We start from the raw sequence: 17,290 nt of genomic DNA, 5'->3' as shown, positions 1-17,290 counted from the left end.
GCAGGCTGATGGCGCAAACTGAATTCCTGGAAGGCTGTAATATTCACCAAAGGAACATGGAACATGGGGAACATGTTCCTTCTCCAGACACTTTGGTTGGTATAGTGAAGTAAAATAAATATAATGAGGGACTCTGTCAGTGCCAAATCTCTGTGTGAAAGGGTCATTGACATGTGCTGCATCTGAGAGAGAGAGAGAGTGAGAGACCTACACCAGTTACATGGATTTATTTGAAGGGGCGGCTATGTGTTTCCTTTGGGTTTTCCCCTGTCTCTCCTAAATCCTGCTTTGTATTGGCACATGGTCCAAGTGTCCCATTGTCACTAAGCCATGTGATTTCTTGTAATCCAAGGGAAGTGAATACATGAAGTCTCTCACTGACTGATATAATTAATTGTAGCAAATCTGCTGACTGCTTCCCATTAAAGATACAGACACAGTGACTGAGAAGGGAGTGTCAATATTTATTGAGGCACACAAAATCATACCAAAACAAATTCATAATAAATAAAATGTTCAATTAAAAATATTTGGTCACATAAATGTAAACAATATATAATATATAAATACTCTGTTTGTAACCATCTTACCCCCTCCTCCCAAACCCCATGTTTTATTATATTAAATAAAAAGTTGTTCACAAAAAGATTAATAAAACATGTTGACCTAGTTAGATAGATGGCATCACATATACAGCCAGCGGAATGCCACAAATCACTACTCTACACACACATTGACATTACATCCGTACACACAGAATTTGTCCGAGTGTTTCATTCAGTGATGCTACAGAGATGCACGACTGGATGAAGAATTCTCCTGCCGTATACCGTGCTTGTTTCCAGACCAGCGAGCTGTGTCTGTGTGCTGGTAGGAGACGTGTCTTCGGTCTTGGGTTGAGGAAGTGCGTGGGGTCGTGTGCAATGATGTGTGATCTGCTTGAGTGATGTGATTCTAACATCAGCTTGCACATTGCACATTCTTCCACTGGTTGGGGGACGGGTTTGAAGACAGGACCTTCTTGCCCATTCTTGATGCAGGATTCAGGCATATAGGTCCGCCTCCCTTCTTCAGCTTCACACTGGTAGAAGAAAAAACAACAACAAAAAAAACAAAGTCAATATTTGATTTTGTAGCCACATTTCAGAGTTTGTTCACTAATAACTTACGGCGCCATTTCTTGTTATTTTCTTCTGAGTAAAGGATGCATGTGTATTTCCACATGGGTAACTTACACAATCTCAAGGTTGTCACAGGATGCACTGGGTGGGAACAGACCCACGGCAGAAATGTTGCTACACCTCACAACATTCACAGGCTTCCCCCTGCAGGAACAACGCTGACTCCTGTTCATCGGGACTCCTGGAAAAACACAGAATTAGCAGAGTTCACTTGGTGGGTACGTGTGGTGCCCTTGATCTGTGTGTTATTTGCACCACTGTTTGGATAGGCTTACAGGTTACTGTAGCTGTGTGGCCTTACAGAACATACAGATAAACAATTACAACAAGTAAAACAGATACTATCGCAAAGGGAGAAGACAGAGACCCCACCCAGCTTTGAACCCGGGTCTAAAGGTGTTGGTTACATCAGAATCAGATTTTGTACTCATTAATAATTGTAAACATTCATCAAACTAACTTTAATACAGTACAGTAGGAAAAACTCCTCTAAGAAGGCATTATAATTCTAAGATCAAAACGCAAGGTATTGCACATTTCTGTATGTGTATCATGCTTTCATGAATCACACTTGCGGTTTGTATAAACACGTACCATTCCAATCCTTACAATGAAACTCCACAAAAGGTATCTGAAACTGAGGAGGCATGAATTAGCATTCAACAAGTCTTACCATTGATGATCACTGCGGAAATCAAAAGAAGAAGCAGTGTTACTGTAGTGGCCTTCATCTTGGGATGTCAGTAACTTTTGCACAAAACTTACTGAGCTGTCTTCAGTAGAATAATGCCTATAGTGCTGATGCCCTTCTTATAAGGGTATCAGCAAGGGGGCTGGAGTACTGCTGCATGAAGGCATAGGAAATCCCCAGCACTTAAAAGTCGATGTTCCACATTCTCATGCAGTGGACTCTGGAATGGATGTGCAACGTGAAAGTGGGTGTGGAAAGTGAAAGTGAAAGTGCACTTCCCTAGCCTGGGAATACCCATACGAATGTTGAGATTTGCTCTGCAGGTCTGTCTGGCCAAAAGGCCATTGAAGCCCATTTCCAATTCATATTTTTTTCTGAATTATTGCACAAAAGAATACCACTCCACCCTAACTTAACATGCTTATATATATGTATAAGTATATATATATACTCTTTTGATCCCGTGAGGGAAATTTGGTCTCTGCATTCCCAATCTGTAAATTAGTGAAACACACACAGCACACAGTGAACACACAGTGAGGTGAAGCACACACTAACCTGGAGCAGTGAGCTGCCTGCTACAGCGGCACTTGGCGAGCAGTGAGGGGTTAGGTACCTTGCTCAAGGACACTTCAGCCGTGGATGTGGGCATGGGAGAGCAGTGCTCAACCACTTTCCCTGCCCACAATTTTTATACAGGTCAGCAATCGAACCAGCACCCCTTCGGTTACAAGCCCCAAAGCCCTAACCAGTCGGCCACGGCTGCCCCCAGTCAGATCCAAACTGAACAACGTGCTCTATATTAGAGTGCAATTTCCACTGCTATTTGTTTGATTGTAGACTTTGTCTGTGGGAAGGTGCATCTAAATACAACCATATTCATCCTGTAATCTCTGCTATCTGAGAGGAAGAATTTAAGCAGATTTGTTTGTATGACATACAGGCAGCTATATCTGAATTAGATGACAAATGTGGGTTTATTGATGAAAAAAAGGGCTGGTCAGTTAACAGGAGATGTTAAATACTGAACATCAAACAGACCAAAACAGACACTTAAGTGAATCATCAAACATCAAAGCTGAATCCAGTTCTTTGATATCACCAGGAAATCCGGAAGACGAAAAGGTAATTGCAGACGCTCAAGGCTTCTTAACCAGACATGGCTCAATCTCACACAGCAGAAAGAATATCACACAAAGACAACCGAAAAGTCCAGGGCTTAAATACAAACACAATGAGCACAATGGATGCAGGCGAGTGCTAGGCCTATGGTGGGAAACCCCATAAGGGGGAAATACTAAACGCTGAAGTCTACACTTTTATTACAAGCAAGCTTGATTATTGTAATGCTCTTTTTACTGTCCTGTCAAAGACAAATGTTAATAAGTTGCAGGTCATTCAGAATACAGCAGCGCGTGTTCTGACCAAGCACACAGTACCCCTATTTTAAAATCTCTTCACTGGCTGCCTGTTAATTTTAGAATTGATTTTGGTTTTTAAATCACTTAATGGACTTGCGCCTGTTTATCTAAAGACATACTCTCACCTTAACTACCATCACGACCACACAGATCCTAGGGTGAGGACCAAGACCCACAGGGAGGCAGCTTTCTGTCACTATAGTCCTTTCCTGTGGAACAGCTTGCCACATGAGCTGAGGATGGCCCAGTCAACTAGCCTGTTTAAGAAACATCTTAAGACATATCCCTTTAGCCTTGCCTTCTCTCAATCCCTGAATCTTTTTAATGTTTATGAACTTATATGATTGTTTTGTATATATAAACATTTATATTATGGAGAGTATGCTTCATCCTTTACTGTATAATGAACTTGCCACTTGGTACTTGTCCTTATTCTATGATTTTTGCACTTTCATATTGATTTTGTATTGATTTTATTATTATTATTATTATTATATTTATTTATTGTTTTTTTTTTCCCAAGTGCTTTTGTTAAGCACCTTGTATTGCTGTTTGCATGAAAGGCACTATATAAATAAAACTTTCAAAGATGAAAACAGAAGACTGACAAGTTAGCGCTCATACCATATACGGGTTCAAGTGCCTACGGGGACCCAGGTTCGAATCCAATGGTCCCACCCCATCTCTCTCTCCCACTTACTTCCTGTCTCTCTCTTCACTGTCCTATACAATTAAAGGCAAAAAGCCCCAAAAAATATACTTAAAAAAAAAGATTTTGCACTTTTCCCATCATTCAAATCATAGTGCTAAACGTTTTGCGTTAAAATCAACACAAAGTCAACACTGGAATATGCAGATTAAACATGTTCTCTTTTATTTATATATTCACATTTACACACTGCACAATTTATATACTGTATAACATAATCTCACTTACAGATATGACACAAACACAACAATATGCAAAATACATAGGCTGTACAATGTCTAGCATTTTTGTATTTATATGAACAACTCTAGTGAAATTAACAACATAGAATTAACAACATAGATTTGACAAATAACATTAATTTAAATACGTGAATAAAATAATATGCTAAATGTTGTCGTTTATCTAATGTTAGCAACATGCTACATCTTGTCTTGTCTTGTTCTGAAGCACTCTGAAACTGATTTAATAGCTGCCTTTTGCAGGTCATACTGCATTATAGAGCTGGTAGTCTGGTGAGGTCCTGACTCAGGATAGTGGAGTCCACCATCTCAGGCACGGATCTCTGCACTCCTAAAACAAACATGACGAAAAGAATGGTTATCACAACATACAAAATATCACTGTAGGCTATGGTTAGCTTATTCAACAATAACAACTTATAGGCATCTTACATGTGCTGTGAATGTAAAACTGTGCTGTAGCCTACCTCTTTTTGATGGCTCTCTTGACGTAATTCTTGGAAAAAGAGCTGTTTGGATTCAGACACTTTTGTCCTCCATTATCCTTGAGAGTGACACTGAGGACACAGATGTAAACATCAGATACAGACCACCACTAAACTCCATAAAGTATGCAGCTATAGCACATGACATTGTGACATGCTTACATGATTTCCAGATTGGGGCATGAAGGGGAAGGAGGTAACACCTCTAGCCTCTCAATGCGGTTTGGGCGGACGGCTCTGACCCCTGCATCCTGGCACTTGCATCTTCCCAGAGAAAGTTGCCCTGAAAATCAAAATGATCATCACTGTTTAAGGACTTGAGCAAAAATGAAATCTGTACTACTGATGCTTTAAGTGAATAAGGAAGATGGTCAATGTCCATAGAAAAGTCCACTCAAATAAAGTTATTTGTTTGAGATAAACAGAACAAGATCACAATCAATGGATGAAAAATATAATCACTGGTGCCCTTACCTCTCACGTCTCCAAAGAGGAGGATGGCCAGAAGAGCGAGGAGAGCTGCTGACTTCATTATTGTAAATGGGTGATGATCTGCTTGCTATACCAGCTGCCGAGTGAAGATGCTGAGAGGTGTCAAACGGGCCCGTATTTATTCTGCAGCCGCGGGGTTTCCCTTTGGCTTATTCCTACCCTCTGCTTCACCCCAGCGTCCAAGAGGAGAGTCGTCACTTCTTTCACTTGTACTTTTTGCTTTTTCTCATTAAGTAGCTTTCACATTTCTTGGAAACGTTCTCACGGACTGCCAGTGTTATGCAATGTAATGTTATGAGTTTGGTGAGTGTGGCTGTGTGTGTGTGTTTGTATTTTTATCCTCGTGGCAAAACGGGAAACGATCTGGTTTTAATTGCTGTATTATATATAGCTTATACTGTATGTTGTGGTATATTAATTAATCATCAGTAAATGTATTTCTATGGCACCTTAGCACTGGAGCAGGAGTATGCTGATTCCAAGGTACACAAAAAAGCATGTGAGATGCTAATGTGTAGATCCCGTTAATATTCGGATTAATGTTAATGGTCCAACATCCATGTGTGTTATTCGGTGCTTCACCAACATGAGAATGCAGTTCCAATGTGGGCCTATCTGCTTAGAAAATGCACTGCTTATACAAAATACATCAGTCACAACATGTACTGTAAATAAAAACTAAAAAAAAGTGGCAAGACATGTGGTCTTACTGCCTAGAAAGACTTACATATGTATTGCATATTGTGTGCTTTATGTGAAAGACTTACATATGTGTGCATATTGTGTGCTCCAACAAAGTGGAGCTAAATGAGAGGGATAACAGGATGTTTTTTTTCCACAAAGCGTGCATGCACACACACACACACACACACAAACACACACACACACACATGAACAGATGCATGCACACACACACACACACACACACACACACACACACACACACACACACACACACACACACACACAGATACACGCACACACACAATAGTACTTATGGAAAACACAGCCCTGGTGAATGAGGACCACATGTCTAGGTATGGGGGGCAATAATCTCAAACAACAAAAGTAAAATTATGAATTAAAGTCCATGTAAAAAGTGTTGCAAGCTATTTCACCAGAACCAGAAGTGTTAATGAAAGTAAAACTGTAGGGAGGAAGCTACTCAGGAAATCAGTTTCATATCCTACCTTTAAATCCCCAGCTGCTTATTCAACATACAGAACTTTATGGCACTTCTCTAAAACGTTCTCAAGAAATTCATCGAGATTGATTGGCATGCCATCCTTGAGGGGAAATCTTCCCAAAAAAAAGGTAAAGCAAGCGTGGTCTATTTGCCATGGTTTATAGTAGGCCTATCCGAAGAAAGAACAGGTACTGTAGAATCACAGGCAGATGTGACCACCATGAAGACTGCAATGATGAACCTCATGAATGCAAGTGCAGCACTCGAGGCAGAGCTGGCCAAGCTGAAGGCCAGAGGGGGAAGCAGAGAAAGAGGAGCATGGAGTGCGCTGAATTAAAATTGATCCTCAGTATAATTAAGCAATAAGCCCCGAGAGGCCGTAAGTTACACTGATGCTAAACCAGTTGTTAGGCACAACACGCTACCGGCGTGCCTAAAACCCCCCTTAGAGACCGTTCGTTATTTATAAACGGGGTCACCGGAGGGATTTAGAGTGCTCCAATCAAAAGTTGCATGAACCTCCCCTACCTGCAAGAACATTTTCAACGACCTTCCAGTAATGTTTTCAAAAAAGACATGACCCTCCCCGGCCAGTTGTCGAAACCTTCCGCCCACGCTATAAAGCACTATGAAAACACATCGACACAAGTTATTGTTTTAGCTCACCCTCTGCTTTCTGATCTTACACATCACACTTCACCAAGATGGTGGCCATTTCAGTAGATTTACTCACTAACATTGTTGTGGAAACACAATAGGCCTAAGCATGGAAACTAAATGCACACTTCCTGCAACTGCATTAGCCTAGTTGAAATAAGTTACTCCTCTAGTAAGTATTCACATGAAATAAAACAATAAAACATTGAGACCATTCAACAAAGCACACTGGGTAATAACAAATTCAACACATGAACTTGTTGCTATGGACTCATCTCTAGGCTTCCTCAGTTATTGTAAAGCTGCCGAAGCTGAACATTATCCAAAACTCAATTTCTCAGACGAGCGTCAATTTGGGAGCTTGCTACACTCCTTCCTTCTCAAATGACTTGAAAAGGCCGTTTACACAATTTCACAAATAATCACAGGGACCGAAAAATACCTAACATGCCAACTTTTCCCCGCTGTCTGCCGTTTTAATATTTTCCCGTAGAATATCCCATATTACTGTAATACTCTCATAACATTAGTCCTGCATTCTGGCCTGTCTCTGTGTTGTCCTGTTGTTACCCCTTGCCCTTCCAGAGAAACAGATGTATTCAAATCATCGTTTTGCTTGCTTGAATGCGAACTCAGAGTGATGTTAACTTACAGTAGGCCTATTTAAGTTAAAGGGGTGGTTGGCATGTTAGCATCCAAAATCCTGAACCACCCCTTTAACGACGTGGTTGTCGTGAGAGCACGATTCATTGGCGCTTGCAGTGTTCGGCCGTAGGCTATGTCTGTGCGCACCTGCCAGGCTAAGAGACAAAGAAATCCCCCTGTATATTCACTCCAAGTTGGCCTACCATAACTTACCAACTCTACACTGTAGACCATAAACTGGCTATTTATATGACCAATGTATTTGTTCAACTTTATGAAGCAGAATTACGCACTGCTACTTGGGCGTAACACATTTTTTGTTGGAGAGAGAATGACAGCGATTAACAAATTGCACTTGTTGCTGGTTACCAATAAATAGGGCCTACTATATATTTTTTGCAAACAACAAAAACAGAAAGGATGGAGCTCAGCAAAGCTAGAGATGGGCAGGAACAAGGTCAATTGGTAGAAATGCTAGTCAAAACGTTAGGAGCTGGATGTGTGGATGAATGAAGCACAAGTTTGCTTTATAAGCATGCACACTGTTTAAAGTTAGGCTAGGCTACATGGTAAACTACAAGTAAACCAAAGTTAAATTTAGCTTTTTTAGGGCTGGATAAAGTTGACCAAATGGATAGGCTGTTCCCGACAAACACGGGACGTCCCCCGGACCTTATGCCGACATTCACGACGTCCCCGATTGGTCCCGAACGTCATGGAAATTAGGAGGAATTACCAGGAAATTAGTCAGGAATTACCTTTGGACCAGATCCGCATAAAAGCCTCTAGATCCGGGCGTAGCTTACACACGGTTTCTGGCTATGGACCAGATCTGTGCCAGTTAGACTTTTCAGCTTAGCATTCCAATCCAAGCAGTGCTGTTTTTCTAACAGTCAGCAGATTTGGCCCAGATCCACTTACCACATCAGAACCAAAGCTTCCACAAAGACAGTTCACTGATGTGGCCCACATCTGTAATATGGACCCAGACCACCTCTAAACTTGGACTTGTTGCTAACGTTCTAGATTATGCACATTTCTCACGCTGGTTTACTGAACAGTAACGCGCCAAGTGAGTGAGGTCCGTCCGTTTGAGAAACATGATGCTGATTTGGCCCCCATCAGTACCACGGATTACAGCCACAGGCACCAGAAACCGTTGGAAAAGAGCAAATAAAACTTTTGTTTTGGGGGTGCCCATTGCCAATTTCCTTATTAAATCCTGATTTGTTAAATCTTACAATTGAACACTCCCAAGTAGCCTACACAAAAATGGTTAATTCACTAACAAAGTATAGGCTTGTCTTAAAATGGAAGATTCACCACATAACTAAAAAAAATACATTAGCAACTGTCCACTATCCAGGAGCAATGGTATTGCCATCGTGGGAAAAAAACGTTGTGGGGGGTAAAAAAACGGCACTGGCGCACATAAGAAGATGGATGCCAACATGGGTACGTATATTGCTTTTTAATACTATATTTCGTTGTCAATTGTGTGATTATGGTGAATATAGTGGGAAATATGGGACTATGAAAGTTTCTGCTTTAAGTTTTTGTTTGCCCCATGCCACTATTTGCTGCTAGCAGCTATTGTAAACGTACTAATTACCAATCATTTCGTTCGAAAATTCTTAAAACAACGATGTTTTTTAATACTTCAAAAGAACATTTGCTAAATGAATCTTACATTTTTCAGTAGGCTAGCCATAGGTGTGTAGATTTGAACAAAATCTATTTTGGTTCTTACCGGGACTTTTTACTGCCTGAAATATCCGATTTTGAAATCACGAAATCAGTTTTGTGGCCTGCTAAAATAGGGGAGACTGGGGACAGTTTTTGCATTTGGCTCTGTTACTCAGAGACGGTTTGGATTAGACAAACCAATTTTTTATACAATATGTCGTGGGCGGGGAGGATGTGTATGTGTTGTGTGGGGACTGATTATGATATGGAGACCAATGTTATATGTACTGTTGCAGTTTTGGACATTAGTGTTATAGGGACTGTTGCAGTTATGGACATTATTGTTATATGGACTGTTGCAGTTATGGACATTTTGGACTCTTAGACGAGCCATGACAGTGTTGCTTGTGTGGTAGGGTGCTTGTGTACTGATTCTTTTCCCTGCCCCGAAGCCTGCGTGGTGCTCTAGACGATTTCCCACACCCGTCAGCCTTGATGGGCAATCATCTGGCTACCGTGCTGGTTGGCTGGTGTGGTGATTGTAGCTCGGATAAGAGGCAGGGAGCGGCGGGACTGTGGAGGGGGAGTAGGGGAGAAAGCGAAGTCCTGCTGCCTGCTGACCGCTGTTTGCTGACCGCTGCCTGTGCCGACCGCTGCCTGTGCCGACCGCTGCTTGCTGACTGTGGCTGCCGACGAGGACGTTGAGCCGCTGTGGGCTATCTACGCTAGACGATCGCCACAGTAAAGGGAAGAGCTATTTGTATTCTTTGGTTATTTCACATGTCCATGTAGCTCACGATGGTGTTGGAATTCCAGGCGGGTGCTGCGGACGGCGAGATGGAGCCTGATCCGGAGGAGAGCCGCGGATTGAGTGACAACGCTAACTTGGAGTGCATCAAAGGGACGGTGATATTCCAACTCTGCATCGTTGTGCGAGTGGCGTCGCTGACACTGCTGGCTAGAGTGGTCTAATGGCCTGTGTTTTGTCAACAGTTTCAGCCGGGACTCAGTGCTGCTTCTGCTTCCGTGGTTGACTACTCCACTGGCGTGCTGGCGTGAACATCGTGCGCCGTGGCGTCACCTTCAAGAACTAGGCTCACTGCCGATCCGATGGCGGACTACATTTCCCAGAGGCCCGGTGAGACTGATACCAATCCCCTTGGAACTGATTTATTGTTTTTTTATTTTCCTTTTGGCCTGGAGGATCCCGGCCAACGGACAATAATTTTCTTGTTATTCATTTTTGTGTTTGTGAATGTTGTGTCTTATGTGCTGGTGGGCTGCAGTAACTGGGCAGTGGGTGGAGTTGTAGTGGGCAACGGTTAAGGGCCTTTTTTTAGTGTGTGGGCGTGACGTCACAAATCATTACTGTGTGCATTACTGTGTGCTGTGTCCATGGATTGTGAAATCATATAATAGGTGGTGATTCGTGCTTATGACTTTTGAAGTGCCTTATGGTTCCGAGATGGGATTGACTACACGTGTGGTTTTGAGTGGCCAACCCTGAACATGTCCGCCCCTATAAGTTTTACCCTCCTGTTTAGAGTGGCGACCCATGTGTTATTACATGATAAATAAATCTGTATTTTTACAAAAAAAAACGTAATCTCGTGTTGTGGTGTGTGTAACTGGGATCTGTTGGTACTTAAGGCTACTGGCCCTTGGCTGGTGACAAATACACTTACATATGTCTGTTAATAGTCTAAACCATTTAAAGATAATTACAGAATCTACATTTTTCACAATTTGCATTTGAATGTAAGGAGTCAGATGTTGCAACTGACCCCGGGCCCGGGGTCAGTTGCAACATTGTTTGGGGATGGTTGCAACATGTTAAAAATACAATATATTACAATATATGTCAGTGCAGCAAAATGATTATTTTTGTATGTAAATACAAGTTATGGAAGTTATAATAATATTACAGTGTTATTTATTCACCAGCTTTGATTAGATGACAATTATAGATTTCTCTAGATGAGTAGGCCTTATGTGCAGATGTCAAATATTGAAATTGATATAAAATACAGTAGGACTTAAGTGACATAGGAAGAATGGAACAATTTGGGAGGCAATTCACTTTTATTTAGACTATTGTCATGTAAAACATGTTTTTAAAAATATATATTTTATATGATCATATTTATGCATTGTACGGGACAATGCGGGGACAGTTGCAACAGTTGTTGCAACTGTCCCCTTCCTATCAGCCATGATAAAACCTCATGTGCTAGCTAAACAAGGGGACCTTGACACATGCTAACCATAGTAGCTTAAAGTTAACATATCACTCATTTAAATCATATAAGTTTGAGCTGAATCACAAAAACAGTGACAGCAGTTTAACAGAAACAAAGCTCAAGAAAATAAATACTTTCATACCTAAAAACAGTTTTTACAATAAATCCTGGAGCAGTTCAGGAATCTCCTTGCTTTTTTCTCTGCTAAGGGGGCATCCAACTGAGCATATGCAGTGTGAGTGTCATCACTCTACCTTGTTTCTGATTGGAGAAAATTGACATGTTGCAACCATCCCCTGTTGCAACTGTCCCCGGTCTCCCCTACATTTCGTGAGTCACCAGTTTGCGGAATGAATTAGCCAGTGGGTCCATTTAGAAGTGACACTTCATTCACAGAGCTGCGTGAAATATATTGCAATTTTTCGCCACGAGGTGGCAGCTTAAGTCCGCTGTAGCATTGCCGGTAAACAGGGCTGCTGACTGCATTCAGAGGCTTTGCAATGGCAGTGATTGGCAATGAGTGCGCATTCAAAGTCTATGCGCGTCTGTGCAAGTGAAACTGACAAACTCGTGTGTAGGCTAAGCAACGATATTTAAAACAATGAATGAAGTGGATTCCTGTTATGTTCATGAAAACAGTATAGCGATTGGATAGCCTAATAAATCGCGACTTGTTGTAGGCCTAGCTCATATCACTCGCCTCGCTGGAGTGCGCGCATAGGCCTATGCCTACTTGCCCGTCCAAATAGAGGGCTTTCCTTTGTTTCACGGATCTCTGTGATTAACGGGAGGCGCGAATGAAGTGGCCATTTCTAAATGCTACCCACTGGCCAGTTAATTCCGCAAACTGCTGACTCACGAAATATCAGGCAGGTCACAAAACTGATTTCGTGATTCTATAATGCATTTCGTGACACATAATTCATTAAGTAGCCTACCCAGATACCAAACATACACAGGGATGGAACTGGGCCACACCTACCACAACGTCCGGCACGGATCTGCATAATGATCCGGCGTCCAAACGCACATCGGTCCAAAATTGGTCTGGATCCGTTTGACGGATCTGGTACCAATAAGGGCTAAGACTGGCCCAGTTCCGTATGGTAGTCTGTGTTACTGACGTGTTCCAGATCTGCTTATCATATGCAATACGGGTCCGCTTATTGTGTGTGGTACGGACCCGTTTATCAGACATCAGCCGGCTTTATTTGACATGTGAAATGTGATTGGTAATTAGGCCTAATTATCCTGAAAAATCTGTTTGCTAACAGGTTCGTTATAGGTTCACCCAGGCTAAAGTTCGTAACGTTTTCCCAACAGCTCAACCGATAAACATAAACTAGGCTACAAACACAAGAGGGGGGTAAAAAAAACTTTACACATAAGTGTCTAATTATTTTTTTATTCAACAACCTGGCTGTAGAAGTGCAATCCCAGACAAAGTTTAAGTCGTGTTTATTCCACTGTTCCCATCGATATTCAGGCTGTCTTCCTCAGTCATCTCCATGGTCAATCTGAATCAACACAAAATAAACATTAGCCATTTATTCCTTTTTGAAAATAGGTAGTCACAATTACACACGTTTTTTTATCATCAGTGATCCTGTTAGCGTTATCAATGTTTTTTCCAAAATAGTTATTGTGATGGCGGTTTTGCTTAAGCTAAGGTAGTAGACTAGTCCATATTGCTGGAAAATAATAGTATCCTTAAAGTTATCAATCGCTCCGTTGCTTGTTGTTGTCTCTGAATAAAACAGAGATAAAAAGCAGATAACCTACCTTGAAAAGTTGGGCTGTCCTAGTCCAACCCCAGGCTGGCAAATCATGTCAAAAGATTGATAGTGAGCAAACCAAAGATCCTTGATTAACTACTGCTTGGACTTCTGCATGCGTGGAAAGAATATGGGGTTGTCTCATAGCACTGTTAGATCTGACACAAACAACAATTGACTACTTTTACCACTGCTAGGTAATAATAAAAATAATGAAACGAACATATGATCAATATTGAGCCAACTATATCTTCTTTTCCAGCCTTACTGTAGAAATTAAGTGGCCATGGGAACATAGTGCACCCCCATGGTTTCTAAATTTGTGCCATTCCAAAATACCTTTTTTTTCTTTAGCAGCCAGTTGACAATGAAGTAGGGAAAGGACAGTCAATTTAGCAGAATCAGCACCTTAATTAATATCATTACCACCTGGGTCTGCTGTGAAAAAATGGTCCTTCGGCTCATATCCGTATCACAGGTTTGGGCCAAATCAGTGTTTTGTATTTATAAGCATCTCCTGACTTCCAGTTGAGTTGCGGAAATTGGACCTGGGACAAATCTGTAAACCGGTGATAAAACAGCATTGCTAGCAGAGCTGAAACCTGTATCAGGAGCAGACCTGGCCCACAGTCAGATACCGTATGTCCGCTATAGGCAGATCTAAAGGCTTTTATGCGGATCTGGCCCAAAGGAAATTGCTATCTGGGTATAGCCTAGGCCTATGTTAGGTTACGAACAATCAATCAATGATCTAATAAAATATTCACTTAGCAAAGACAATGTCAAACTACTCTGGCAACGTCTCGTTTCATAACTTGATTGCATTTTTGTCCGCTTTTCATCACATTATTATGACCATTAAATGTAAGCTATTTTGCACGCTAAAATCTGATTCATCACAGGTAAACACAATAAAGAATGGGAACGTAAGATGGATTATGTATTCTAAGTTGTAATTCCTCTGTATGTCCTGTTGGTGACCTCAGTGAGAAGTACTGTTAAGAAGCTCTTAGCCGGTAACGAGTACTCTGGAGCACTCGTAGATCTGTTTTGGGACGAGAGTGGGCCAGCGCTGACCCATCTCCGGTGCAGAGCCATGAAACGAATCCTGACCACTTTTGGCCCGTTGTGCGTTTGGACGCTGGACCATGTCCGTGAGATGGATCTGGGCCGAGTCGCATGGTAGGTGTGGGCCAGATCCACCCCAGTGTGGTTTTGCTATCTGGGAGGTCCAAGAAAACGAGTGGATATAACGTCAATGCATTCTAGTTATGTTTCATGTACTTTATTTCATGTTGAGTTTTGCTTCCCAGCATACATTGCGATTCATTTAGTATTTTTGGCTATTATTAGTTTTTAATATTTTAAAACAATATGGTTTGAACAATTTATCTTAGGCTAGCCTAGGTCTACTCATGATTTTGAACAATATGCTACGGGATATGCCCATTAAAATGTCGTATTAGTTTATTAAGAAAATGACACCATAGATGTGAAAGCAGCACATCCTAGTCCGGTATAAATGTCCATGTCTACTCATCATTGGTATAATGCATTCGGAGGACGTGATTTCATACATGCGTGAAAATATGAGGTGAGTGAAGTTGATTGTATAGTTGTAGAACAAGTCGTTAATGCATGTTCATGTTCCTTCTCTCCTAGCAACGCTGAGACTTACAGGATGTAATACCCTACTATACTAAACCGCACTTCATGTTTTTTTTTTACCATCGCGGAAATATAAACGTCGCGCGCATAACGTCGCGGTGACCATTACAGGACATCCTCTCAAAGTCTCGTGGACGTCTTTTAGACCTCCCGAACAGAGGTCCGCGGGACGTAAAAGGGAACCCTACACAATGTCGAGGAGGTGACGAATGAAGTAGGCTACTTTGTTGCTCCATGCAACCTTCCAACGTTAATGGGGAGGGATGTTGACATTTCCCGTATTTTGCGTGAGAAACCCGGGAAATCTCCCTTATTTTCATTGTTCAATGAAACAGAGCTATGGAACGAAAGAGAACGTTATATGGCGACAGAAATCAACTATCAAAAAAGCCACTTTGATTTTTTGCTGTTTTCATTAATACAAAAGATGGGTGACCCCCCCTCCTAGACAAAAAAAAGTTAGGTGACCCTCCCCTCAACAAAGAATAAAAAGACATGACCCTCCCCTATTTTCCTCCGGTGACCCCGTTTATAAATAACGAACGGTCCCTTAGCTGTTGTAAAATCGGTGTAACCTACGGACTCGAGTGGCTTATTGCTTTTCTAAGTCTGTTACTATAAATACCTGGCAAAGTTTCATAAAGTAAAGGCACAGCAACTAGAAATATAACGAGTTACTCCTAGATAATCATTCTTCCGCCAAGAAATTCCCTCTATCTGACGAGACGCAGCTACTTTAACTTTTGTCTCAAGTTATGGTAGAATGTGGTCAAGGTGTATGTTTATGCTGCATTTTACAACGGCATCGAACGTGATTCAGCCAATCACAATCAAGAACGGGAACTATCGGTTTTAGAGTTCCTCACAAACATTGGACAGGCCTACAGCAGTGTTACACATTTCCTCACAGCTCCAGTGCAGTGGGTCTACTACTTTAGAATCAGAACTATGGACCACCAAATTACAGGCTTTGTAACCATAAGGATGAATGGGAATTTAATTAAATTTAATCATTTCAGATATACACAGGAGGGATTCCTTCCTAGGTAGGGGATTTCCCACAGCCGCCAATCAACAACCAAGCCTACCATCAAAGACAGCTGGGCAGGCCATCTCTTCAGTGGTGTGACTCTGCAATTAGAGGTATGAGATGTAGTTAATATGTGACTCCCTCTGTGAGATGTAGTTAATAGGTTATGTGACTCCCTCTAAACCTCTATGATAATGATAATAATGAACAACATACTGAAGACCTAATTTGACCTAAAAAAGAATGTGCTCAATGTTGTGGAAAAACTCAGGAACTCTGGCGTCTGTCATGTTTATAACACAGGGTGCTTTCCCCCAGGTTTCTCTTCTGGCCTTGTGTAACAGGAAGGAAGCTACCGGACTTTCACATCTCCTGCTTTCACTTATCAGAGAAGGGAGTATACTGCTTCAGATTCACAGCGCTTACCATACGACTGGCTTTGTAACCATAAGGGTGTGTGACAATGGGCACCAAGTCTTGACAATGGCAGCTGGACAATTTATCTCTCCAGTGGTGTGACTTTGCATTTGAGATGTAGTTATTATGTTATAATGCGACTCTCTAACATACTGTCCGAAAGACTAAATATCACCTGAGAAACCATGTAGAACCAAACTCTGGCCTATTTATAACACAGGGTTCTTTTTCCCCTGGTTTCTCCCTTCTGACCTTCTGTAACAGGAAGAAAGCTACCGGACCTTCACATCTCCTGCTTTCGCTTATCAGCAGAGAATTTGATTTGTGAGGATGTGATACACATGTTATACAGTGTGTGTGTGCATGTGCATGTGTGTGGGTATACATATTTATCATTGTGCACAGCCATTTTGGGGGGCAGGGGCTCAAGTTGGTTAACTGACACTTCTTTAAAATAAAAAGCACATAGAATAGAATAGAATAGAATAGAATAGGTCTTTATTGTCATTGTCACAGGGACAACGAAATGTAAAGTGCTTTCCTGTCAGTACATCATTCATGAGTCTATAAAAATATAATTTAAAAGCAACACCAAAGAACTTTTCCTCTGTCGCGACGCACTATTTGTTTATCCAGCACCAGCTTTGCAAATAACAATGTCCACAGACAAGGTAGAATATGTTGCATGATTTTATGAAAGTACGATGTATTGCATCAGATGCAAGTCAAATTTGTAGTTTCTCATGTCTCATTCCATCGAACTAC

The 17,290-nt window shown here is 41.5% G+C and overlaps 2 protein-coding genes across 2 annotated transcripts; both read right to left on the bottom strand.

Moving 5' to 3' along the window:
• Positions 1 to 648: 648 nt before the first annotated feature.
• LOC125295222 (C-X-C motif chemokine 11-1-like) lies at positions 649 to 1,942 on the bottom strand. Its single transcript, XM_048244468.1, has 3 exons — positions 1,855 to 1,942; positions 1,236 to 1,362; positions 649 to 1,081 (listed from the first exon to the last, which is right to left on the bottom strand). Exons 1-3 carry the CDS (start codon positions 1,910 to 1,912, stop codon positions 961 to 963), a joined length of 306 nt encoding a protein of 101 aa, XP_048100425.1. The 5' UTR covers positions 1,913 to 1,942; the 3' UTR covers positions 649 to 960.
• A 2,350-nt stretch (positions 1,943 to 4,292) lies between these two features.
• LOC125295002 (C-X-C motif chemokine 11-6-like) lies at positions 4,293 to 5,288 on the bottom strand. Its single transcript, XM_048244111.1, has 4 exons — positions 5,204 to 5,288; positions 4,892 to 5,012; positions 4,712 to 4,801; positions 4,293 to 4,575 (listed from the first exon to the last, which is right to left on the bottom strand). Exons 1-4 carry the CDS (start codon positions 5,259 to 5,261, stop codon positions 4,554 to 4,556), a joined length of 291 nt encoding a protein of 96 aa, XP_048100068.1. The 5' UTR covers positions 5,262 to 5,288; the 3' UTR covers positions 4,293 to 4,553.
• Positions 5,289 to 17,290: the final 12,002 nt, after the last annotated feature.

The sequence above is a fragment of the Alosa alosa genome, chromosome 5, assembly GCF_017589495.1.
Source record: "Alosa alosa isolate M-15738 ecotype Scorff River chromosome 5, AALO_Geno_1.1, whole genome shotgun sequence".
Taxonomy (NCBI): domain Eukaryota; kingdom Metazoa; phylum Chordata; class Actinopteri; order Clupeiformes; family Clupeidae; genus Alosa; species Alosa alosa.
The sequence above is the reverse complement of the archived record's forward strand: the minus strand, read 5'-3'. Positions and strand labels throughout refer to the sequence as shown.

Excerpts from the sequence above, each read along its gene's own strand:
- LOC125295222 (XM_048244468.1), bottom strand. The coding sequence starts at position 1,912 with ATGAAGGCCACTACAGTAACACTGCTTCTTCTTTTGATTTCCGCAGTG. Across the intron at positions 1,363-1,854 it reads TTCCGCAGTGATCATCAATG|GAGTCCCGATGAACAGGAGT; the intron begins GTAAGACTTGTT and ends GTGTTTTTCCAG. Across the intron at positions 1,082-1,235 it reads TGTGACAACCTTGAGATTGT|TGTGAAGCTGAAGAAGGGAG; the intron begins GTAAGTTACCCA and ends TTCTTCTACCAG.
- LOC125295002 (XM_048244111.1), bottom strand. The coding sequence starts at position 5,261 with ATGAAGTCAGCAGCTCTCCTCGCTCTTCTGGCCATCCTCCTCTTTGGA. Across the intron at positions 5,013-5,203 it reads CCTCTTTGGAGACGTGAGAG|GGCAACTTTCTCTGGGAAGA; the intron begins GTAAGGGCACCA and ends TTTGATTTTCAG. Across the intron at positions 4,802-4,891 it reads TGCCCCAATCTGGAAATCAT|TGTCACTCTCAAGGATAATG; the intron begins GTAAGCATGTCA and ends CTGTGTCCTCAG.